Source organism: Bos taurus, chromosome 5 (genome assembly GCF_002263795.3).
Source record: "Bos taurus isolate L1 Dominette 01449 registration number 42190680 breed Hereford chromosome 5, ARS-UCD2.0, whole genome shotgun sequence".
NCBI lineage: Eukaryota > Metazoa > Chordata > Mammalia > Artiodactyla > Bovidae > Bos > Bos taurus.
The window spans coordinates 94,369,656-94,396,374 of NC_037332.1; the positions used below are offsets into that span (position 1 = coordinate 94,369,656).

Below are 26,719 nucleotides of genomic sequence, written 5' to 3' on the forward strand. Positions count from 1 at the left end.
GAAGTTTGCCTGCCAGCAAAGGCAATGACCCTGGTTGTGCCACTGAGATCAAGTCAGCTAGTAGGAATTAAATGACTGCAGCCTTCAACGAAGTTGAAAGTGTACCTGTGCTATATTGTATTGACCAAAAAGTTCATTTGGATTTGTTCATAAGATGATATGGAAAAATCCAAACAAACTTTTTGGCTAACCCAATCATTTTCATCACCATGATGAGAATTATTTAGATATTTATTTTCTTTTGAGTTTAGCCTTATGTTTTCTTATAAAAAGCCTCCTTCTTTCGTTGGTATACTTTTCTGAAATATCATCTTCCCATTTTGTTATTGTTTAGCTGCTAAGTCATGTCTGACTCTTTTGTGGCCCCATGGACGGTAGCCTGCCAGGCTCCTCTGTCCATGGGATTTCCCAGGCAAGAATACTGGGAGTGGGTTGCCATTCCCTTCTCCAGGGGATCTTCTTAACCCAGGAACTGAACCTGAGTCTCCCCCATTGGCAAGTGGATTCTTTACCACTAAGTCACCACGGAAGCCCCCAACCCTCCCATAGATCTCCATTTCAAATTGGGTTTCTGTTTTTGAGCATCTGGTGTAGCATTTATAATTTCATATGCCAGCTGCATACAATGGATAACTCAGTCAGGCTTTATGTGACATTTCTCAAGACACAGGTGATAGTTGGGGGCTTTGTATTTGATAATGTATGAGACTCTTCTCATCCTTAAATCCCCTGTTGGGATGAATATCCACACCAGGACTCCTGCTGCTTCTTGCAGAACAAAGCTATTCTTGGCTAGTGCAGGAAAAGAAGAAATGAATATGGATAATGAGGAGAAGGCAGCTTTATTCAACAGCCTAGTGTCTCACAGGAAAAAAAAGCCTAAAAAGCTTTAAAAAAAATGACACAATTTAGAAATCACTTTATCTTTCCTGTCTTTTTGGTCTTCGTGAATCACGAGTCACCTGAGCCTTGCTGTAGAAGGCTCCAGACTGTATGCTGAGCTGTGAAATATGTGAGAAGAAAACCTGGGGACCAGCTGTACCCCTCACACTACAGAGATCCTAGACTCATTTCTATCTACTCTGACACACATTCTTGGATTCAAAGAAAAAAGTGTGCTCCAGAAAAAGGAGATGTCGCTAATTTTGTACTTCTTCTACACAAAGCATGTGTAACTCTCTCTAATTTCTCCAAGAAAAGCAAACAAAACCTCGCATATCCAATAGACTGCCAAACTCCTGAGGTTATAAGAAACACCAGGCTCCTCTATGCTCAGGAGACAAGGGGCTCCAGTCCAATTCATCCACCATCCACACTTACCGTGGCCTAAATGACATGAGAAACGCAGTAAAAATCCCCAGAAAGAGAAATTGTTCTGACTCTCAATCCTCAGTTTGCTTCCCCTCACTGTCCATCCCCTGGTTTTCAGTGCTACTGTGGAAAACGTCTCCTGTTGCCATGTTTGTTCACCCCAGTGCCTACATCTATTCTCTCCTTTCCTTCATTTGTGCCACCCAAACACTGACCTACTAAGGGATGACATCCTTCGCTCTGAACCACCACCCTACACAACCCTGAGCCCAGTGATCATTCTGCCTTTTATGAATCACACTCAGCATTGCCCAGTGAGCAGAGGATTGATGCAGGTACAAGTCTGCCAGTTCCAATGCCCCCAGAGGGCAGGAAATACTTTATCTACTCACCTCAAACTGAAGAGAAAATTTATAGTCAGAGTCTTTGGCCATGTCCTTGATGTACGCATCAAAATCATCCAGTTGAACCGGGCTTTGTCAAACACAAAGAAAAGTACATTTTAAAAATCCTGCTGATAGGTGTCACACAATGTTTAACGCCTTACTTCTCAAACATGAACAATTTCCTTGCAGAAAACAGACGTTTTACTTCTCACAGGTTAGCACTCATATTTTTTTAGGGTTAAAATTACCAATCCCTATATAATTAAAAAAGAGAGCCCTATGTGCTTAACTTCCTTGAGATAGGAAAAATCTCTAGATTTTCCACTGACTTTTACTTTAGCAGCAACATATTTCACACACACATATTCATATACACACAGGTATATGTGTTGTTTCTAGAAAACTCCAATTTATAGGGAAAAACAAAGGATTAGCCTGAAGACCTGTTTGAATTATAGTTTTACTTTATTTACTTAACTCTCCTGAGATTTAACATGCTCATCTATGAAATATCATAGGGACACTTACATCGCAAGGTTGACATTTGTATATCATAGACACTTGTAAATTTAAACGGTTTGACAAAGGCAGGGAATTTTGTCTCCCCAGAGAAAAGGCTGGAAGCACATCTCCAGGGAGTTCCCAGTGCCTCGCTCAGAGAGGGCTGTGTTCAGAGCCTTGCACATCTCTAGAAGTCTCAAAACTCTTCGTAAATAAAATAAGGTAGCACATCCGACTTTACATTTCTGCATATGCCACAGAAGTTCCCGCCTTATTTTTGTTTTGTGGAATAAGAATTCAGTTCTATTTTCTGTAGTTGTCTCTAGCTGCTTATCTCTTCTAGGGCTTACCTGTCCCAATCTGTTCTTGGAGCTTCTGCAGGACACAGCACTCTGTCACCTAACCCAAGCCTTTCCACCTTACCAGGGTCCACAGAGTTAGCCTTTCTCTCAGTCTTGCTGCAACTTACTCAGCTTATGTCATCCACCTGTAGTCTTATTTCTTATTAGCAAATACATAGCATATAATAGATATTTGTTCAAAGTTGTTAATTAGCTCCTCTGATTTATTTATGTTAAGATTTTAGTAGATTTTAAGGGTATTATGCCTCCTAGATAATACAAATTGTAATGGTTTTATTTAATAATAATAACACTGACTGGTACCCTTAAGTGCGTGTGTGTGTGTGTGTATGTGAAAATCGCACCAGGGAAGCTCTGTACCCTTAAAACATACTATAAACTGTAAATATGCTTATGCGTTATCTTGCTTGGTTGATGGTTGAGGTTAGACATGGAGAACGTTAGCCTCATGCTTGGGCTTTCCTGGTGGCTCAGATGGTAAAGACTCTGTCTGTAGTGCAGGAGATGTGGGTTTGATCCCTCAGTCGGGAAGATCCCCTGGGGGAGGAATGGCTACCCACTCTGGTATTCTTGCCTGGAGAATCCCATGGACAGAGGAGCTTGGTTGGCTATAGTCCATGGGGTCACAAAGAGTAGGACATGACTGAGTAACCCGCATACACTTTCACTTCACTTTTCAGAAGGTGCTCCAGAGAGAGCCAAGGCTGAGACAGTTAAGTGAGGAGTTCAAGATCTCAGGGCTACTAGCCAGAGAAAGTGAAAGTGAAGTCGCTCAGTGACCCCATGGACTGTAGCCTACCAAGCTCCTCCGACCATGGGATTTTCCAGACAAGAGTACTGGACTGGGTTGCCGTTTCCTTCTCCAGGAGATCTTCCCGACCCAGGGATTGAACCCAGGACTCCCACATTGTAGGCAGACGCTTTACCATTTGAGCCACCAGGGAAGTAAGCCAGAGAATGCTAAGGATAACCAAGGAGAAGGACTCCTGGTTAAAAGCTTTCTCATTCAAACTTGCCATCCTTCTAAAAGAACAGCTAACTTGGGCGGGGGGCAGGGAGGGTCCCCTCCCTACTGTCTTTGAGCAATACAGTGACCTTAAAATTGGGCTTGATAATTCTAGTTCTCATCCCCTTAGGAGGAAAATGGGATTAGAAAAAGCAAAAGCAAGAAGGGGAGGAAAAAGAAAATCAGAGGAAGGACCAGAAAGTAGAAGGAGGGACATCAGGGAGAGGAGGAGAAGAGAGAGAAAGCTGGTAAGGAGCAGAAATCAATCGGGGGCGGAGGGTGGGGGGAGGATTTAGACCAAAGTGGGAAAGAGGAGGTGAGAAAGGAGAGGAATGAAGGTAAGTGGAGAGAGGGAAGGTGGTAATGGTGGGGCATTTGGACTGAAAGAGAAAAGATAAAGAGAAAGTAAATGGAAAGATGGGAAGAGTACCTAAAAAATGACCTGTAAAGAAGGAGAGAGGACTAGAGGGAAAATGAGGAGAGGGAAGGAGGACGTTAGCTTGACATGGGGTTTTGGCTTATGGGCAGGTTCCACCACATCTATACACCACTCCAAACTTGGTCCACCTCCTGCTTCTCCTCTCTGCCTCCATCTTAGGTCCCCTCTTGGTCCTGAGACTCCAACCTCTAACTGCTCTAATCTATGCCTCCGGACCTCACTTAACAACTCAACTAAAAATTTTGGGCAACAAAGTGTTTCTGTCAAATCATTCCTTCCAGCTGACAGCTCCTCTCCCCTGCTTCGGCTGGTCTTGTCTCTCCTACCTCACTTGATAGATGCCAATGGAATGAGTATTAATTTGAAATAGATTCAGGAAAAAAAAATATTCTGTCATCTACATGTGCCAAAGCATTATATGTCACTCAAAGCCAAATAGAAATATTTTGGATTAACGTTTCTTTTGTGTTATGTACTCCATTAGCACAGATACCATAGAATTGATGGAAATTGGCTTAATTGGCTCCTTAATGAATTCACCAATATTCTGTCCCAGGCAAGTATCAAGAATAAAGTCTATTTATAGAAACGATCGACTCTTTATGTGTAGAATTTTCAACTAAAGGCCTAGAGGTGATACTCTAATTAGGCTTTTGAAATCAACTGATAGTTCATTTTCACCCCTCAGAATTATAATTCTTATGACTTAACCATGCAGTAGATAAGTGAAACCACAGGCAAGCTAAAGCAATTATCCTTTTTGATTTATTATAAAGATTTCCTGAGACAGCATTTATCAAAGTATTTGTTATAACATCAAATAGAATAAAAGCCTTTTTCCTGCAATAAGCGTGAAATTTGAAGCTACAAAATGGCAAAGGTTTTTGTACTACTTTGATGCAGCTAAACATTATATATTTTTTATAGATGTAGAAGAGTAGACATCCTTCTGTAAGACTTCTATAATTCCTAACAACCCATTCTTCCTCAGATTTCACGCAGTGAGAGTTTTCCTTATTCTTGAAAAGTGTTCTGTTGGTACACTTTCTTGGTGGTCACTGACATCCATATGTGTAAACACACCAGCACATAACAGCAACACATAATATGCATTTGCCTCTTTCTTAAGCTTCCTTCTATTAAAGACACACAATCTTTTCAATTTGGAAAGTGAAGATCATTATGAAGAATATTTTTAAATGAAATAGTAAGAAAAACTTACTTAGTCAGTTTCCTCTTCTTTAAGCCATTTTTACTCCTGAGAATTAAAAAAAAGAGAAGCAAATTTATCTGGGCTAAAGAATTGATTAACATATGATTAAGCTTAGGGAGCTTTAAATAATTATTGTATATCAGGCACCTCTATTATATTAAATTTTTATTAAACATGCCTAATTTGTTTAATTACTTTCCCTTAAATGAAAAGATAATGATAAAAATTTCAGATTCATTAAAAAAAATTCCTTTAGATTTCAGAAGCAACCTATACTTTATATTTCAGATTTGCAAAAAAGCTGAGTTCTAGAAATATAATTTCTTGCTCCTAGGTATTAAGTTGCTGAAGTGTTTTGTAAATACGTAGAAATATCTACTGGGTAAACACTCCAGGTTCTACAAGCAAGAAGGAAAAAAATTGGGAAATAAAGGTGACAGCTGATGGACAGAGAATGGACATACTGGTTTTTTAATTAAAGACTAAAAATAACATTTTTAAGGTATTTTCAACAAGAATGTGAATTTGTGCTATCAGCATTGCCATGTGTCATAAATTCTCCTATAGCATTGTTCTTATTCAGTTTTGAACAAAGTTTTAAACTATCTGAAGAATTGCACCTATTACCTGCTTGTTTCTGATTCATTAGTAGTCTGCAAACTCAAATACATATAATACTAATTATGCTTCAGCTAGTTACATTTTAAGAGTATTTTAAAGGGTTATTGTTTTCTACCAACATGTAAGATAACTGACCTAAGTTACCTAAAGCTAGGATAGTATCTGCTGAAAGGCTTCATTATTCTATTTAGATTGTCTTAAATAAATGATATTGATACATGATTGAGTGTTACAACTTTTATAAGTAATTTTCAAAGGTCTTGAAATATTGATGGGAGCACCCAGACCTTCAGAGCACAAACAATAGGTAGTAAATAGCCAGTTGTGATCTGAGTACTCTTAGGTGGCAAAATATTTATTGATATTTAAAATTATGAATATTTGGGTACCCCCATTTCGGGAAAGTCTTTAGCAAATGAAATACTACTTCCTCTGGAATTTCATAGCACTTGATTCATGGAGTATTTCTCATGTGGTCTGATGATGAGTTGTGCATGCCCTCCTTGCTAGATTGTCCTTTGCCCTCAGAGCTGAGAACAGTTCATGGAACACCAGTGGGTGGCCAATAAATGCTTATTTAATTGAATTGAAACAAAACATCTTTATTATATCATCCTCACAATTTTGCTTAATGATGCAATTAAGAATTGGATATTAGATTTGGTCTCATGAAGGATCCCACTGGGGAGATGGCACTTGTGGGTGAAGAGGAAGTAACAGAAGGAAGGACACATTCATAAACGAAAGTGATGTTTCTGTTTTTCCTTTTCTAGTTTCAGAGGGTTTCTATTTCTTCCCAATTCTTAGTGAAGATAATCCATTCAATAGTTCTTGACATTTCTTTTCTCCCTCAGCTTCTTTTTGTCTTCCATATTTGGGATTTAGAAGGAATAAACATTCAGGTTTTTACTTTGCCTCTTCATCGTCTTCCCCCACAGGAAACCCCCCCAAAACAAAAATCCACCGTCATATTGGACAGAGCTGTGCCACATAGGTGTTTGGGAACCTAAAGAAATTACTTCTTGAATAATTTTCTTAAATTGGAGTAATTGCTTTCCAATTGAGTTAGTTTCTAACATACAAAGAAGTGTATCGACGATGTGTGTACCTCTATCTCCTTCCTCTCACCCCTCCCCCACCCCTCTACGCCATTACAGAGCATCAAGCTGAGCTTCCTGTGCTACTGAATAATTACTTTACTCTGCTCTAGTAATGAAGAAAAGTTATGACCAACCTAGATAGCACAATAAAAGGCAGAGATATTATTTTTTTTCTTAATCTGTGTGAATTTCTTTTTTAAAAAATTTATTTTAATTGGAGACTAATTACTTTACAATATTGTAGTGGTTTTTGCCATACATTGACATGAATCAGCCATGGGTTTACATGTGTTCCCCATCCTGAAACCCCCTCCCACTTCCCTCCCCATTCCATCCTTCTGAGTTATCCCTGTGCACCAGCCCTGAGCACCCTGTCTCATGCACGATCTCAGAGATATTACTTTGCCAACAAAGGCCCTTCTAGTCAGGGCTGTGGTTTTTCCAGTAGTCATGTGTGGATGTGAGAGTTGGACCATAAAGAAAGCTGAGTGCCAAAGAATTGATACTTTTGAACTGTGGTGTTGGAGAAGACTCTTGAGAGTCTCTTGTACTGCAAGGAGATCCAACCAGTCCATCCTAAAGGAGATCAGTCCTGAATATTCATTGGAAGGACTGATGCTGAACCTGAAGCTCCAATACTTTGGCCACTTGATGCGAAGAACTGACTCATTTGAAAAGACCCTGATGCTGGGAAAGATTGAAGGCAAGAGGAGAAGGGGACGACAGAGGATGAGATGGTTGGATGACATCACTGACTCAATGGGCATGAGTTTGAGTAAACGCTGGGAGTTGGTGATGGACAGGGAGGCCTGGTGTGCTGCAATCCATGGGGTCACAAACAGTTGGACACGACTGAACAACTGAACGGAACTGAACTGTAATGATAACTTACTTAACCTTAGGAATCATACATTTACTTCCTGTATGAGGAGCCCATCACTTTAGTGCCTGATGAAAGCAGAATTTTAGCATAATAAGGAACAGTTCTGGTAACTCTGGAGGTTGCCAACGTATTTTGTAATTCAGAGTGAAATTAAAAAAAGAAAAACACAAAACCTTTCTGATCCAAACAGACTTTAAGGGAAACCAGGAGGAAATAAATGTCTGTGGTAGGGTGACACTGAATAAATGTAGTGCTGAAATATTAAGCTGCTACTATGCCACAGCTGTCTTGAAACCTGATTCATGGGAGAGAGGTACTATTTTTTTCTTTCTGTCGCATTCACTGATTGAATGAACCTAAAATACAATATGAAATGCTACCACATGTTTTGTATGCTCTTAAGTATATGTCTTCATAGTTTGTGTATGACTTTCATTGTTCTGATTAGATTTTACTGAATTGCTGAAGATTCCCAAGGGTTCTTATTATGTAAAGCTATGGGACATGCCAATACTGAATTGTAGGACTTCACAGCAAGACTGGGAGAATTTTCCCACATTTTCAATGGCTGTACTGATCCTATGACTCAAAGCAAGGGAAAATTCGCTTTTAAACATGAAGTTCAGGCTTTGCTAGCAGTTTTCCCTTCATCACTTTATGGACAGAGCTCATGAGTGTGTGCATGCCACAGTGAGCATTTTGGATGATGTTGAGGTCATCATCTTGTCATTGCAAAAGATTTTCTGAGTAACTGATTAATAACACCCATGTGACATGTAGTATATACACATATAGGATTATGCACTTCCTTTACTTTTTCTCTTTCACTTTCATTAGATAAGGTTCAAAACCCTAATGACTTCAAGAAGTTAAGATGCATTAGGAGGTGGAAGGGAGGTTCAAGAGGGAGGGGACATATGTATACCTATGGCTGATTCATGCTGATGTATGGCAGAAACCAACACAATATTGTAAAGCAATTATCTTCCAATTAAAAATAAATACATTTTTTTTAAAAAGATGCATTCTTTATAAGTTCTTCATGATTATGACTGTCTTGGAAAGCCTACCAGAATGGAATTCATTCCAAGAGGAATATCAGGCAATGGCAGAGACGTGGGGTTTATGATGGTTAAAAACAAATACAAAGTAAACCTGAAAACAATAAACTCAAAAAACTCTAAATTTCCTAAGCATTGTGTACTTTTTCATGATACAAACACAAATCTTCACACCTTAAATAGGTCTTTAGAGTTGTGTCATTCTCTGAATAGAACATGCCACAAACAGGAGTAAAGCTGAGCAGCAATATTGCAACATGCTTAAAATACGGACTATTAAGGATTTAGAACAGGCAGATGAGTATGTGAGTAGAGCATGGGGTGACTATGATAGTAAAGAAAAGAGAGTAACAACACTGAATCTGGAGAGAGCTGGTCCAAATGAGATGGTTTTCTTTGAACAGGAAATATAATCTGAGATCACTAAAAGAAATCCTGGCAGAATGCAATTTTAAGATTAAGCCAATGGGCACATAGGCTCCACGGTGATTCTGCCACTACTTGGGAAAAGATTTGAGCCACTCTATTTAGGCAGGAGACAGATGGGCCCGGCAGGGTAAACCAGTCGGAGATTCATTCTCTGTTGGCAAGAAAAGAATAGCAGGACAATTAAGGGAGGAGGCTAGGCCTTGCTCAGACCATGTATTTCTTGTTCCTGAAGTCAGGAGACCTCCCTGACTACACCTGCAGAGAAAGGCTCCTTGGAGGTCAAAGGGGGATTAATGTCAAGGGATGCTCTGCCCAGATGCCTTTGAGGTAGAGATGTGTGGGAGGATCCTCCCACAACATGGCAGGATCCTGAGATATATCAAATATGGACTGTGAACCAAGCAAAGCAAAATGTTTGGCTGAAGGAAACCCAGAAGAAATGCCCAATAAAAGCAATTCAACTGCCATGAGGGTGCGACTCAGCAACTCTCTCTCTCCCTGAGTCTGCCTGTGTGTCCATCCACATGTACTGTACATTTTCCCTCTTAATAAATACTCTACCTGTTTCATGACTTTCCCTCTTTGTGAAATTCTTTCCTGCAAAGCCAAAGGGCCAGGGGTCTTGTCATTGACCACTGGTCTGGTGGCTAGGATCTGGTGTTTTCACTGCTGTGACCCAGCCCAATCTCTGGCTGGGAACCAAGCCCCACTCCAAGCCATTGCCAGCTGAGGCCACCTGAGATCAATGTGAGGGAGAAAGAGTCTCTGGATTTCCACACAAATCATGAGAAGCATCAAGAGGACTTTATACAATCTTCAGGAACATATCTATCCAAGAAGTTGACAGGTTAGACATGAAGCCAGGCAGTGTTAAGAAAGAAGGGGATGGCTCTGTTATTTGGGGTGGTTGTTAATAGAGAGGTGAAATATGAAGACAGACACATCTGAAGGAGGATTTTAAAAGACTACCTAGCAAATGAAAGCAGGGGAAAATATCCACAATTTATGAGATAAAGAGAAAAATAGCATAGAGTAGCGAATTTGGGTGGCTTTCTGAGTACTGAACTGTACCTGAAGGAGCAGGGACCATTCATTTTACCTCTTTTATATCTTGCATAGCACAAGTCTAGGGCTGGAAACACAGTCTGGTTCAGTATATTTTCATTGCTTGTTATGTGTGCAGTTGATGGAAAATGCAGAAAGCCTGGGGCTCCATCTTTTGCTTTCTCTTCTCATCTGGAGATAACTGTTTATAGCCTCAGGACCATTCTTTTAAAAACTACTGAGTGGGTTTTTCCCTTCCAAAGTTGGGTCGCATGCTATTTGAGCAGTACTATAAATAACAGACCTTGAAGGGGTTGCTGAAATTTGAACCTGTGTTCATCAGTGGGAAGGCTTTCCTGGTAGCTCAGCTGGTAAAGAATTCGCCTGCCACACAGGCGACCCCAGTTGGATTCCTGGATTGAGAAGATCCCCTGGAGAAGGGATAGGCTACTCACTCTAGTATTCTTGGGTTTCCCTGGTGGCTCAGACGGTAAAGAATCCTCCTGCAATGCAGGAGACCTGGGTTTGATCCCTGGTTTGGAAAAATCCCCTGGAGAAGGGAATGGCTAACTACTCCAGTATTCTTGCCTATAGAATTCCATGGACAGAGGAGCCTGGCAGGTTATAGTACATGGGATCGCAAAGAGTTGGACATGACTGAGCGATTCATTTTCCACTCTACATGAACACCATCTGATGTCAAATATTTAAAATATTGATTGACTGTGGTGAAGTCCTATACAGAAGACTGTTATTAAGAATAAACTAGGAATAATAGTGAAGGGGTCTTTCTCATCCAGCACATTCCTCTGTCTTTATTACTTATACAGCTTGTCTACCATGTTTCAGAAGTTTTTCAACTAGTCCTTTTTTTTTTAATAAAGAAAATACAAATTCTGGTATTAACAATCTCCATTGTGAGGACATTCTTTTTTATACTTTTCCCATTGCAAATCAAAGTTCTAACTTTGCCCACTGTATTTCCTCTGTCTTCAGAGAAGCCGAACATTTGATCAATTCTATTTGAATGGCTAACTCTCCAGAATGCTTTAAATATTGAATTCTGTCCCCTCCCCCACCATGAGACCTTTTTCCAGTCCGTGAACTGTTTTTATTGTTTTTATCTGAGTCCTTCTCAAGTTGTCCAGTTTCTGGATCCATTCGTACATAATTTAGTACTTAAACACCGTGGACTAATACTTAAGGACAATGATTTTTTTTTCCTCTGAGAAACTGCTGCCTTATACTGACTTATGGTTCAGAAAAAGAAATAGTTCTTCCGGATACATTAATCTCAAAATTCAAGATCATGATCATTATACTTTATAAAAATTAAAAGATACTCTTTGAGATTTGATTATTAAAATGATTTACAAGTCAAGAAAATAAGAATTTAAAGGAGGCTTTTTAGAGAGGAAAGAATAGATTTCAGAGACACTTGGGTTTGGAATCTGAATTTTCTATATAGTCATGGGCTGTCAAGATAGCTAATCTCCTTTCGCCTCTATTTCTACCACTGTAAAATGATGCTGATAACACTCTTTGCAGAGGTGTGGGGACAATTAAATCAAAGGATCATACAAAGAGGCTCACACATAGTCAGTGGTTCAATATTCACTGAGTGAGTATTATTATAAAAACATAAATTCCCCCCAAAACAGAGAACAGTGTTTTGGGTTTCTTTGTCTGATTGCTTTTTCTTTTTTTTTCCTTCTTGGAAATATGGAGCTAACCAATGGAAATTGTGAGAAAAATGGAATGCATCATTTTTAAAGATGAGAGGCCATGGACTAACTCAACGATGAAATGAATGACTTAACAATAGATGGAAGAAAAGCTTGCCAAGAACATCACAAGAAGAAAATTTAATTGGGAAAACATTATAGTTAGCATCTGGGTACCATTAGCTGCTTTATTCCATTTCAATACATGACTAATAATTTCACATGCTGCTAAACACATAAAATCATTAAAAAGGGTTTTCTCTTTGGTTTACTTCTTGAAAGCTAACTTTTAAAGATTTTGTGTTAGGTAAACAGTAAAAAAGTCACTTACCAAGGATTAATATAAAATGCCAAAAGATAATCAGTCCAAAGACATGAGGGTAGCAGGGTTAAGAAAGCAAATATACTCCTACGCCTGTGAGCGTTGATAGATAACAGATGTAAAGATGAAAAAGTGGCAAGAGTTAGTAATACAAACTGTGAACAGAGATCAGTAAATTACTGACTGGGATCAATTAAAATGACAAGCACCTTAATTACGGTTAAATATTATTCCATTCTCTGAAATTTAAACATGAGGGCTTAAATGCTATAATATTGCCCAAATCAGTTTTATTCACATGCGGCCTTATTGTAATCAGATATATTTCTTTCAACTTGGTTTGTGTCAATTAGCCTGCTATTAGGTGATTACATTTTGCATTCATTTAAATGAGGCTCTGAAATGCCTCATTAGTTACCTCCAGTCTTATTCTTGGATATTACCCTTGCAATGCTTAAGGCTATTTTAAGAAATCTATAACATCATTTGATAGCTAACAGCAGCTTGTGTAAGGAATACAAATGGTTAGTTTGAGTATACTGATTCTGGTAAACAAGCTTTCAGAACACATTCTTATAAAGATGCACTGCTAGGTATGGCTTTCTATATTATTTAAAATATAAATGATTATAATACACCATTCCTCAAAATAATCCTTAAAACAAGGGCATGGCATGACATCCACATACCATTCATCCAACATATGACTATGGAGCTCACTGACTGCCTAGTTTCTAATCTTATACTCCATGGAGTGGGAGCAAAATTACTTAGCTTCGTGTTAATTCTAATGCAGACTGTTGATTTAAAAATGCCTGATTTGAATCAAATGTCAGCGATTTACAACCTAGTAAAATAAAACATGTATTAATGTAGATCTTAAAATATCCTTTGGTTGTATGTATAGTTATTCTGAGAATTCGGGAAAATGACTTTGTCAGTTTGTTACTTTAGTTATTATACATCTTCACCGAGATATGTATTTTCAGTTAGCCAGAAAATGTTAGCGTTGGCAAAACTGTCTTTGGCCCAGAGCTGCACAACAATTTTTCTTAACTTTTATAGAAATGTCCTGAAATGAATTCTCTTTTGTTTCAGTTCTCCCATAACTGATCTCTCATAAAGTTTGTAAATTGTGACCAGTTGTGTAGTTAGTAAATATATTGATCTGAGTCACAAGTACAATGTTATCAGTTTCTAGATGGGTCCCTCATCACTACTCTGTGAATGGGTCTTTTTTAAAGGTGAGACAGGCAAGCAATGGGATTGCCCAGGTGGTGCTAGTGGTAAAGAATCCACCTACCAACTAGGAGATGCAGGTTCGATCCCTGGGTTGGGGAAAACCCCTGGAGTAGGAAATGGCAACCCACTCCAGTACTCTTGCCTGGAAAATTCCATGGACAGAGAAGCCTAGTGGGCTACAGTTAATGGAGTTGCAAAGAGTCTGACACAAGTAAGTGACTGAGCATAGGCAAGAAATGAATATCAGTGAGTCAGTCTCTTAATCTTGGAGAGAGTGCTAATAATATTTGAACAAATCTAGAAATGTTTTCTAACTTTTTACTTTCAAGAGTTTATGGGTTACTCTTGACAGTTGGATGAATCATATTTGAATAGCAAAATTCCATTCAGGGTGAAATTTTAAAATAGCACAGCATATTGCCTTATTAAAAATAATCCGATATCACATAGATTTTCAGCTAAAGTGGTCTCAACTAGTTGCGCATTTAGCATTTACAGTTTAAATAAAGCACCCCCTTCATTAATTCTGAGAGTAAAATTTCTAGTATCACATACATACTTCTTTCAGATTAAATATTTTTAGGGGGTTAGGAAAATAGAAAAAAAAATCACCAAGGATTAATATGAAATGTATATCTTTAAGGGTATTTTGCATGGAGTTGCTTGTGAAAGAAACTAGAACATATAAGCAGTGCTGGCTTCATATTAAAAGGTTATTTAATTGGCAATTTTGTTGGGTATTCATTGCTGTACATAGGATCATTAATTCATATGGATTACTGTTAGGTATAATGTCAACTGATTTAACTTCATGACAATGCTTTCTTAGTTCTCAGAATACCTCCTCCCTCCAAGTCCTTAATACTCAAGCATATAGAAATAACGAGGCTACCTTTCTTAGGGAATCTTTCGTATTTATCTTCCTGTAAGCATAAGAATTGAGAGCCCCAAACTGTATACTTCTTGATTTTTCAACAGAAGTAGTGGCTCAGGCGCTGAAGCCTGAGTTTTAAACAGAGATGCTGTTCTGTCTCTTGTCTACTTGCCTGGACTATCCTCTTCCATCTTCAGCCATACTTCCTCCATGACCCTCCTGCATTAACCCTTCATCAGCCCAGCTGCGGGCAACTCACACAACTGCTTCATTTCATTCCTTTGTGTAATGTATCAGTACAGAGCTGGCCACCTCATTTTCTCTCCTTAGTTAAATTAAGCTTATATAAGCTAATGTACTCTGTGAAGAAGTCATCTTCAAGTTCACCATCACTGAAATTATGAAAGGGTAACCAGGCAAAACCATCTATTTCCAAATACAGCACAATCAAGTTTGGAGCACATACAGCATAGTCAAGCTACCTACAGATTTGTTCCAAAACAGTACTCACCAGTTGTATGGGAGCTTCCCATCCCGCTCCAAGGATGCAAAATTGATGAAAGTTCCTGCTCCACACTCCCTGTTGGAAAAGAACCACAAAATCAAGATCAGCGTTTGACAGAGCATGTTTTACTTTGATACAAAAGAGTCTTTATGTCAAGGTAAAAAGTTATCTTAAGGTAAAAAGCCTTGATGTCATCTCAGAGGATGAGATGGCTGGACAGCATCACTGATGCAATAAACATGAACTTGGGCAAACTCTGGGAGATGATGAGGGACAGGGAAGACTGGTGTGCTAGAGTCCACGGGGGCTCAGAGTGAGACACAGCTGGGTTCCTGAACAACAACAAAAAAGATTCTTTAATCATCAGGGCATTAACCATTTAAAAAGTCAATATAAGTTGCTTGCATTCTGCATTTGGATATGATGCAAAGTAGAAAGACAAAATCTTTCACGGGGGTGCACACACCCAAGTCAAGTTATTTGAAGCCGAAAAGATTTGGATCACAATCCTTACCAAAGTGCACTCGTGATCGTAACATTAACTGTTGAACGAACTATAGTAGGTAGAATACTTTCATTATTATTATTATTTTTTTTTTTTTACAGAACCTTCACTAGTAAGGTATAGAAATGCTCTTAGATAGACTAAAGGTTTTCCATTTTTAACAACTATTCCTTGTTTTTATAGCATTTTGATTTCCTCTTTAATAGATGGTGGATCAAACTGAATTGTTTTCTCCCTCCAAAACTTTCCTTTTATGTTGTTATGCCCATGTTATTCATCACTTGAGATAAAAAAGTGATACATACTGAAATAGATTGGCTTATGTAGTCAGTAGAAAATATTGTTAAAGTTTTTTTTTTTTCCCCCAGAAGTGGAGGGAAAAGGTAAACCTAATTCTCATGCTTTCTCCGCCTTTTGGTTAACAACATGTGGAAATAACATAGCTCACTGGGGTGCATACATTTCATTTTTTTCTCTCTATAAAATTGATGGGCTTATTCAGAATTGAAGCAGAGATTCTGACATTATTGGCACCACCATGTCATTACTTCAGTTATCTGTCTGTCCTCATTAGTGTTCTAAGAATAGCTTTCTTCCTTGAAAAACACACTAACATATTATTATGTCATGTGGTATATATTATAAATTGGATATCATCAATTAATTTTCCTATATCAATTTCCTGTATATGGGATTTCTTTTACTCTCTAACTCAAGGGTTCTTAATCTAGGATCCAAGGATAGAATTTATAGCTCTATGAACATATGTGGGGAAAAAAACACATCTTTATTTTCACAACTTATAACTGAAATTTAGTAACTGCTCCAAGTATTAAAGTATACAACAAGCCCCAATGACATCATTAGCAGTTATGAGATTTGGTAATAGGACTTTTGGTAAGGAGATTTGGTAAGAGGCCTTTTTCTACAATAGACCTGCTGCAGGTATTAAAATATTGTTCATCATCATCACTCTGATGAAATTTGAGAGTTCTTAGATTTCCTACTAAATATTGTTATCAACTGTGTTAATAAAGAAACATACAACTCATCTGTTTTCTGAACACTTTGATTACCACATTTTCATATAGTTATTTTCTTTTTTAATCCTATGTGTCTTATTTTATGCATTTAGTAGGAAAACACTATTCTTGGAAGAGATCAACAGGCTTCATCAGACTGCCAGAGAGAACCATGTACAAAAAATATCAAGACTCTCTGCTCTGATGACAAGCTGGCTGAAGTAGAATCATTCCTCCTAAATATTTGCCTGTATCCATCACAAAGGACGCTCCTGCATAATACCCCTACTCATAAATACCCCTACTCCCATTTCTACTTCTGTTACCAACCCCCCTCACTATTGCTATTAACAGCTAACATTTATTGCTTGCTTCCTATGCCACTATGCTATTGTTGCAGTATTGTTCCTGCTGCTGCTGCTGCTAAGTTGCTTCAGTCGTGTCCGACTCTGTGTGACCCCATAGACGGCCTCCCACCAGGCTCCCCTGTCCCTGGGATTCTCCAGGCAAGAACACTGGAGTGGGTTGCCATTTCCTCCTCCAATGCATGAAAGTGAAAAGTGAAAGTGAAGTCGCTCAGTTGTGTCCGACTCCTAGCGACCCCATGGACTGCAGCCTACCAGGCTCCTCCGTCCATGGGATTTTCCAGGCAAGAGTGCTGGAGTGGGGTGCCATTGCCTTCTCCCAGTATTGTTCCTAACTAATCTCTAATGCAGGACTGTCAGCATCTCTTTTGGATGTACGCTCTTTCCCTTGCTTCTAGGCTACCACACTCTCCTAATTTTTCTTCCACTCTACTGGGTGCCTCTTGTCAGCTTTGTTTTTGCCGTTATCTTTCATCTTCTCCCTAAAAATCTTAGATTGTTCTGGTGCTTAATCCAGGGCCCTCTTTTCTAATTTACTCTTCATTCCTGGACTACCTCCAGTCTATAGCTTTAATACCATTTGTATGCTAAGAACTCCCAAACAGAAAGTACTTGAGGATGCGCTCTGATAAGAAATGCATCTGTGGTCAAAGGAATAGGGAATCCACAAAACCGTAAATCAAAAGGCTTTCCTAACAGCAAGAAAAATGAAACTGCCTGCAAACCTGTGTAAAAGGAACAGAACTAACAGGGGGACTCAAAAGGACCCTTTCATAAACTCAGCAAATATTTTCTGATAAAACAGCTTCAACAGAACTAACGAGGAAAGGGATTTCTTTTCTTCCTTGTGGTCTCCATATGTATTAACTCCTTTCATTTATCATACTTAGTAGGGACAGATGTTTCTTTTACCCCAAAATATTTTCAAATGAAAGTGAAAATGTTAGTAGTTCAGTTGTGTCTGACCCTTTGTGATTCCATGGACTGTGGCCACGAGGCTCCTCTTTCCATGGAATTCTCCAGCCAAGAATACTGGACTGGGTTGCTGTTCCCTTCTTCAGGAGATCTTCCCCACCCAGAGATGAAATCTGTATCTGTCGCATTCTGGGCAGATTCTTTACCATCTGAGCCACCAAGGAAGCCCAAAATATGTTTGGAAGTATCCAAATACAGTGAATGGATCCCAATATATGGGCTACTTAAAATGATAAGGTTGACAGTAAGAGGTCTGACTTTGTGTAAACAAACCATCCTTTGCTTTACTATTTCAATGGTAATGTTTTCTAAAACAATATTGAAAAGTCTACTTAGAAAACAAAAAATAGAAATAGGCATTAAAAACTAAAAGTAAACTCACCCCTGTACAATTTAGGTGTGTAAATGCCATTGTTGTGTTGTTTATTCACTAAATTGTGTCTGATTCTTTTGTGACCCCATGGATTATAGTCTGCCAGGCTCCTCTGTCCATGGGATTTCCCAGGCAAGAAAACTGGAGTGGGCTGACATTTCCTTCTCCAGGGGAATCTTCCTGGCCCGGGGATCGAGCCTATGTCTCCTGCATTGGCAAGCATGTTCTTTACCACTGAGCCACCAGGGAAGCCTACATGTAAAAGCTACGCGTACATGGTAAATATGCTAATCACTCAATCGTGTCTAACTCTTTGGGACCCCATGAACTATAGCTCATCATGCTCCTCTGTCCATACAATTCTCCAGACAAGAATACTGAAGTAGGTTGCCATTCTCTTCTCCAGAGGATAAGCACAACCCAGGGATCAAACTCAGGTCTCCTGCATTGCAAGCAGATTCTTCACCTTTGGAGCCACCAGGAAGCCCACATGATAGATAAAAATATTCTAAAGCCTGTGGGTAAAAGTTGAGCAAAATACAACTTACCTTGCCATCTGCAGATGCTTTCTCCTAAGAATAATAAGGGTAACAAGCAGCAGTCCAATTAACAGTGTGCTGAGGATGGCCAGCACGGAGATGACCACCACGTTGGGATTCATTTCTGTAACTAAAGATAAAAGCCATACATCTTCACTGGAGCTTCCATGACGTGGAAACTAACAGCACCATTCATCATATCTCATCTAATTTAAAGACTAACACACTTATGACCATAGCAACAACAGCAACAATGACATTTCTCCGAGTCAGTGATGGCTTCTTGCTGGTCAACTCTTACGTGGTAGAATAGATTGGCAAACAGTGTTTGGGTGGGTAGAAGAACTGAGTCCACTTCAAAGGCCCACGTTCAGGACATTCTTATTAAAGGAAACCGTGAAATGTATATAATGCCTGTGCCATGATTTAAGCTCATTTGAAAACAAAAATGCTAGAAGTCATTATCATGTATCATCACTGTTTAACATTTTCAAAAGCTTAGAGAGAGGCAGGCTCTTATTTTATGTCCATGGCTTTCAAGTCAGAAAGCACAACTGTGTATTCCCCTCACAGAATAACGTATATGAAAAAGGCATTAGCACCCTGCCATCTGCTGCAGCACTTAACGCATCGCTAGCAGCAGGCTTTCTGATGATCTGTAACCATATGTTTAGGGGTTTTTCTATCTGCATAACTCAAGAGATTAAACTTATTAATACATTTAGGGCCTTTAAGAACAGGGGTTGTATCTCTTTCACACACTAGGTTTCCTATGATCCATCCTTTAGTGCACTTACACATTGCCTAATTTACATACTACCTGGAAGATCAGGATGTTAAAGGTGCGAATATACATCAAAGATTTTTGTAAAGCTCTTAAAAGCGGATCAGAGGAAAAGAGGAGACACTATTCTCGGCACTGATCATGACATCACAGTACTGGCCAACCCGCACAGTCCTTAAGGCTTTGGGCATTTGCCACTTCCCATGTGGGCCAGCTTGACTCCACTGTACAGACAGAAGTATTAGAACAGAAAGAATGTTAGACTCATAGAAGAGATTGTTCAAGTTCGCTTGACTACTACCTTCCATTTGGGGAAGCTCTGATGCAGTCTCTCCTGGCCTACTTTTCCTCACTTGCAAATACATTTAATAATATCACCTGTTTTACTGGGTTGGTGTACAGATGACAAGGAATCATGAACATTAAAGTATTTTTAGAAAATGGAAAGGTGTTGAAATGCAAGACCATTAGTATGCTTTTCAGGTCTATTTTTGCTCTTCTGAAAAAGCAGAAACTAAAAACAGGAAAAAAAAAGTTTCTTCTAGTGGTCACTGGATATAGTGGCTAAACATGATTAATGCTTACATACGTAAATGAAAGTGAACCCATTAGAAGTGTAATGTGATGGTAAGAGTAACTTTATTACAGGCAGCTTCAGGGAGGGTCTTAGATGACAGAATTAGACTCAAGCAGAGGAGTGAAACAAATAATATAACTCAGAAAAAGAATAAGGGAATAGCATTATACCGAGCCTTTCGTTAATTTCTAATTTCCCCAATTATGCATTCTACTTGACTAGAAATTTTTTAGTTTTGGTCCAGTAATTTAGGTTCACCTTTATTCGATCAGTGAAAGGGCAAGGTCAGGACTACAACAGATGCACCTGAGTTGTTTACAGTACTGTGGGTACCACTGAAGAGGGTGATGGGGATGATGAAGTTGATGATGAAAACAACTAGCATTTAGACAGCATGTACTAGAGCTTTAGGTACTTGATTTCTAAGCCTCAAAACATGTCAACAGGTACATATTATTACTCCAGCTTTACAGATGGAAAAACAAAGCTTCAGAATAGTAATTATCGTTCCCTAAATCACATAACTGGTAAGCACAGTTTGGGGTTGGAATTAAAGTTTTCCTGAACTCAGAGCCTGAAACTTTTCAGTGAAATGTGAGTTTTCTTTTTAAAAATGATGAATTATTTATATTTAAAAGGAAAATTTAAGGCAAATCAGGAAAGATGTAATTTCCGAAGATACCAGATTCCACTGGTGCCTGTACTTACCCATTGTCGAGATTGCTATGAATGTCGGGACGCTGGGGCTGTCATGGCTAAAGCTGGTGACACTACAGTTGTAGGCGGTGGCAGGAAGGAGGCTGGAGATGGTCACCACATGAGAGGAAACAGAAATTGGTTCCTGGAGGTGCAGAAAATAAGATAAATGTTATGTTTTATTCATCTAGTTTGGCTTTTAAATTACTTTTCATAATTGAGTAGATAACGTGTGGACAGAGTAGAAAAACTGAAAAAAAACAAAAAAGGAACCAATGAAAAATGTTTCCTTCTTCCTGTACTTCCCATTTACCCAATTACCTTCCATGGAAGCAGCCACGGTTGTAGTTTTTTTTTTTTCTTTCCATCTGTGTTTTATGGATGTATAAACATATAAGAATACAGCGATAACATAGTTTGTGCACCATTCTACTTATTTTTATCTTGGTTATCAGTATATTTTGGCACTCTTTCCATACCAGTACAGATAAAGCTATTTCACTTTAAGGGCTGCACACAAATCCATTGAAAGAACATACTTTATCTAGCCAGTCCTCTGTTAATAAATGTTTAAGTGATCTCTGATTTTTTGTTGTTATAAACAATTCAACAGTTTCACAATTAATGGGAATATATGCATATATACACACACTCATTTTATATATGTATGTATATATATATGTGTATATATAGAAGGGCTTCCCTGGTGGCTCAGTGGTAAAGAATCCACCTGCCAAGCATGAGACGTGGGTTAGATCTCTGTGTTTGGAACATCCTCCAGAGAAGGAAATGGCAACCCACTCCAATGGTCTTGCCTGGGAAGTCCCATGGACAGAGGAGTCTGATGGGCTATATAGTCCATGGGGTTGCAAAAGAGTGACTTAGTGACTAAACAACAACAATATATACATATATACATTCATACACAAAACCTGTGAATATATTTGTGTGTATGTATGTATATGAATATTCATACATATACAAACACTCATATTCTTAGAAGTTGAACTGCTGGGTCAAAAGTTATATCTTTTTAATTTTGAAAGATATAGACAAATTATCTTCCATAGACATTTTCCAAGGGACCCATCTATTGTCAGAGCATGACAATACCCATTTCCCTACGTTTGTTTTTATGCAACAAATTGTATACAATTTGCAAACTTTTTGAACTTTTCCCATCTTATTAGTGGAAACTGTCCCTCACTATAGTTTTATTTTGCATTTCTTTCACAGTGAGTGAGCTTGATCATCTTTTTATATGTTTAAGAGCCTTCTATGTTTATTTTCTATGAAATAGTTGCTTTGGGTTGCTGATCTTTATCTTTTTTATTTGTAGTAGATCTTTGAATATTGGGCTTCCCTTGTGGCTCAGCTGGTAAAGAATCTGACTGCAATGCGGGAGACCTGGGTTCGATCCCTGGGTTGGGAAGATCCCCTGGAGAAGGGAAAGCCTACCCACTCCAGTATTCTGGCCTGGAGAATTCCAAGGACTGTATAGTCCATGGGGAAGAGTTGGACACGACTGAGTGACTTTCACTTTTGTATATTAAGAACACTACCCCTTTTGTCTACATTCTCTGCTTTTAAATAGCATCCACCAAAGGCATAAAGACACTGTATTCTCCAAAATGTTTAATGTTAACTTATTCTTGAGTAAAAGTTGTTAATTTGGTGGGCCAATGGCCATCCATTGACAAGTACAACTATACAATATAAACCAGCATAACATCCTTTTTCAAAACGAGGGTCAGAAATGCCTCTACCTAAAGAGATGAGAGCCATCAGCAAGGAGTTCACACTCTCACTTCTTTCACTATCCTATAAAAGAATGCTTCCGAGAAAAGATTTTTGCTAACAGGCCTCAGTTGTATAAAGTAGCTGCCTGATCATCATTTTCTTAAAGGAAGACATTACTGTAGTTGCAGAGAATTAAATTCATTACTGGCAGAGCAGCTTTTTTCTAAAAGGATTCTTGGGATCCAAAGGATCCAGCTGTTCAGTACAAATCAAAAAGAGATAGTCTGGTTCGTAGACCAGACTATCAAAAGGGGAGAGAAATCAAAGCAAATTATGTTTAACACTCAGTATAAAAAGATTCATACTGCTAGAAATCCTTTTTTCTTTTCAATCTCATAAGCTGCATTATTTAAAAAGCATCAATTATTTATGTTCATAGTATTCATCTTTGCACTGTATTTTGTGACATGCCTCAAAAATTTGTCCTTTTTCTTCCATGTCTGACTATAAAGTAGTTTTGTCTTGTGGTTTTGTTACCCCAAGGCTCATCTGTCTCCTTCCATTCAATTTAACCTGGTGGATAACTCAGTATTCATCTTATCTGTTATTTGTGACCCTAAAGCTTTAACACTCACCTATCTCAGCCTTCATTTTTTCCCAAATAAAATTATCCTCCTTACTAATGTCTTTTAAATTCTCTTAGTAATATGGGTCTCACTTCTGGCACTTACACTTCATTTTAATTATTTCCACTCTAGTGTAATATCCAGAATTAAATGAAAAAATAATTGAAGGTATTGATTATACCAGGCTTCCTGGGTAGGTCAGCTGGTAAAAAAATTGCCTGCAGTGCAGGAGACCTCGATTCAATTCCTAGGCTGGGAAGTTCCTCTGGAGAAGGAATAGGTTACCCACTCCAGTGTTCTTGGGCTTCCCTGGTGGTCAGATGGTAAAGAATCTGCCTGTAATGCAGAAGACCTGGGTTCAATCCCTGGGTCAGGAAGATTCCCTGGAGGAAGGCATGACAACCCACTCCAGTCTTCTTGCCTGGAGAATCCCCAGGGACAGAGGAGCCTGAGGGCTACAGTCCATGAGGTCACAAGGAGTCGGACATGACTGAGCGACTAAGCACAGCAAAGCACCCTGATTATACCAGGGCTTCCCTGGTGGCTCAGTGGTAAAGAACCTGCCTGCCAGTGTAGGAGACTCAGGTGCTATCCCTGGATCAGGAAGATCCCCTGGAGAAGGGCTTGGCAACCTACTCCACTATTCTTGCCTGGGAAATCCCATGGACAGAGGAGACTAGTGGGCTACAGTGGGGTCGTAAAAGAGTCAGATACAACTTAATGACTAAACAACAATAGTGATTCTAACATTTGTGTCCCCTACAACGTCTGCCACATAAAGGCCAATTAGTTCATATTTGTTAAATTATATTTTATATGGCAGTGTATTTTTATACCTTACCTCAATTTAATGGCCAACAGACAACCGCCTCAATTTAATTCTCCAGCATGACCCAGAGTGGATAAAAACTGGAGACAGAAGACTGATACAAAGATGAAAATAAACTTTGTGACTTGGCAAGTTAGTTTTAACATATTTGGGGCCCATTCTAAGAATAATTTTAAATTTCTATCACTGGAACACAAAACCACACATGCAGAGTTTTCCTTTTATATCATTCAAAGAAAGATTTTTCACTTTGCTCAGATAATGAGCCTTAATTAAAATTAACTCAGAAAAGGAAAATCCAAACATACGGTACCTGGAGTTTTGCTTCCTGACTGGAGCCAACTTGCTGGCAGAAGACTTCGAAGAAATCAGCTACTCCCTCTTCCACCCACAGCAAAGTCACCGAGGTCTGGGTTTTATTCACCGCAAAGAGGGACTTTGGAGGAGCTGGTTCTGAGCAAAGATAAGTTTTAAAGCATTAATTTCATCTAACATATCCTTCCTTCATTAATCAGAAGGATAAAATAGGTGGAAAAAAATCCAAACACAGATGGTTAAAAGCACCCTACAGATTTTCTATTGCTTTGTGAAATATGTCCTTTCAACAAGACTGTCGTCTAACTTGGAAGGCAAAATTTTTTGCCTTTTTATCCTCTTTCATTTTATACTTCTCTTTTTGGGACACTTCTGTTTTTTACTTCAGCTTTATTATAGGCATAATCTATTAATAGTCTTTGCTGCAACTACAATGGAATTAGCACTGCCCATAGGTACAGAACTTCCTGGGTGAGAATTCAGTACTGAAAAGACAGAAAAATGAAAGTGATGTTCTCCCTTCTCATGGAGAGATCCAGTCTGGTGTCGAGGCCAAAAACCTGCCTTCCTTTCTCGAGAGATCATTTGGAATCATTTAGTCAGAGGAATAGCTTCTTGAAAATTTAGACAAAATTAAGACACGTAAAGCTAAAGAGATAACACAATTTTTTAAAGAAAAAGATTGATGAAAGAGGAGTTGATTATTGGTAAACTTTTAGAGGACTGATTTCTTTATCTTATTCTTTTAGGCAATCTTTTTAAAATTTATTTCTTTTTAATTGGAGGATAATTGCTTTACAATATTATGTTGGTTTCTGCCATATATCAACATGAATCAGCCATAGGTATACATATGTTCCTTCCCTCTTCAACCTCCTTTCCACCTCCCACCCCATCCCATCCCTCTGGGTTATCACAGAGCACAGGGTTGAGCTCCCTGTATTAAACAGCAACTTCCCATTAGCTATTTATTTTACATATGGTAATATGTATATTTCAGTGCTATTCTCTCAATTTTTCCCTAATAGCCCAGTTGGTAAAGAATCCTCCTGCAATACGGGGACCCTGGTTCGATTCCTGGGTCAGAAAGATCCCCTGGAGAAAGGAAAGGCTACCCAATCCAGTATTCTGTCCTGGAGAATTCCATGGACTGTATATAGTCCAAGAGTAGGACATGACTGAGCGACTTTCACTTCATCACTTCCTGTTCCCGCTGTGTCTGTAAGTCTGTTTTCTATAGACATTTAATCATTTTATAAAAATAATTTCATTTGTTTATTTAGGCTGTGCTGGGTCTTCATTGTGGTGCATGGAGAGTGCCTGGCCTTCACTAGTTTGGTACATGGGCCTAGTTGCCTCATGGCATGTGGAATCCTCCCAGACCAGGGATCGAATCTGTGTCCCCGGCACTGGCAGGCAGACTCTCAACCACCGAACCATCATGGAATTCAGTTTAGTTCAGTTCGTCACTCAGTCGTGTACAACTCTTTGTGACCCCATGAACCACAGCACCCCAGGCCTCTCTGTCCGTCACCAACTCTCAGAGTCCACCCAAACCCATGTCCATTGAGTCAGTGATGCCATCCAACCATCTCATCCTCTGCCGTCCCCTTCTCCTCCTGCCCTCAATCTTTCCCAACATCAGAGTCTTTTCAAATGACTCAGCTCTTCACATCAGGTGGCCTAAGTATTGGAGTTTCAGCTTCAACATTAGTCCTTCCAATGAACACCTAGGACTGATCTCCTTTAGGATGGATTGATTGGATTTCCTTGCAGTCCAAGGGACTCTCAAGAGTTTTCTCCAACACTGCAGTTCAAAAGCATCAATTCTTTGGCGCTCGGCTTTCTTCACAGTCCAACTCTCACATCCATAAATGGAAAAACCATAGCCTTGACTAGACGGACCTTTGTTGACAAAGTAATGTCTCTGCCTTTTAATATGCTGTCTAGGTTGGTCATAACTTTCCTTCCAAGGAGTAAGCATCTTTTAATTTCATGGCTGCAATCACCATCTGCAGTGATTTTGGAGCCCCCAAAAATAAAGTCAGCCACTGTTTCCACTGTTTCCCCATCTATTTGCCATGAAGTGATGGGACCTGATGCCATGATCTTAGTTTTCTGAATGTTGAGCTTAAAGCCAACTTTTTCACTCTCCTCTTTCACTTTCATCAAGAGGCTCTTTATTTCCTCTTCACTTTCTGCCATAAGGGTGGTATCATCTGCATATTTGAGGTTATTGATATTTCTCCCGGCAATCTTGATTCCAGCTTGTGCTTCTTCCAGTCCAGAGTTTCTCATGGTGTACTCTGCATATAAGTTAAATAAGCAGGGTGACCATACACAGCCTTGA

The 26,719-nt window shown here is 39.0% G+C and overlaps 1 protein-coding gene across 3 annotated transcripts in view; it reads right to left on the minus strand.

The window, feature by feature from the left end:
- Positions 1-26,719, minus strand: part of PTPRO (protein tyrosine phosphatase receptor type O) — a 260,131-nt gene that overhangs the window by 30,261 nt on the left and 203,151 nt on the right. For 2 of the 3 annotated variants that reach the window (XM_002687771.7, XM_005206999.5), the window contains exons 13-19: positions 24,368-24,507; positions 20,872-21,004; positions 18,812-18,932; positions 15,030-15,098; positions 12,412-12,495; positions 5,228-5,263; positions 1,704-1,785 (exon numbers count right to left, since the gene is read on the minus strand). In XM_002687771.7, coding sequence (XP_002687817.4) covers positions 1,704-1,785; positions 5,228-5,263; positions 12,412-12,495; positions 15,030-15,098; positions 18,812-18,932; positions 20,872-21,004; positions 24,368-24,507 — 665 coding nt within the window. The remainder of the gene's footprint in view (positions 1-1,703; positions 1,786-5,227; positions 5,264-12,411; positions 12,496-15,029; positions 15,099-18,811; positions 18,933-20,871; positions 21,005-24,367; positions 24,508-26,719) is intronic. The other variant, XM_005207000.5, reaches the window with a different exon arrangement.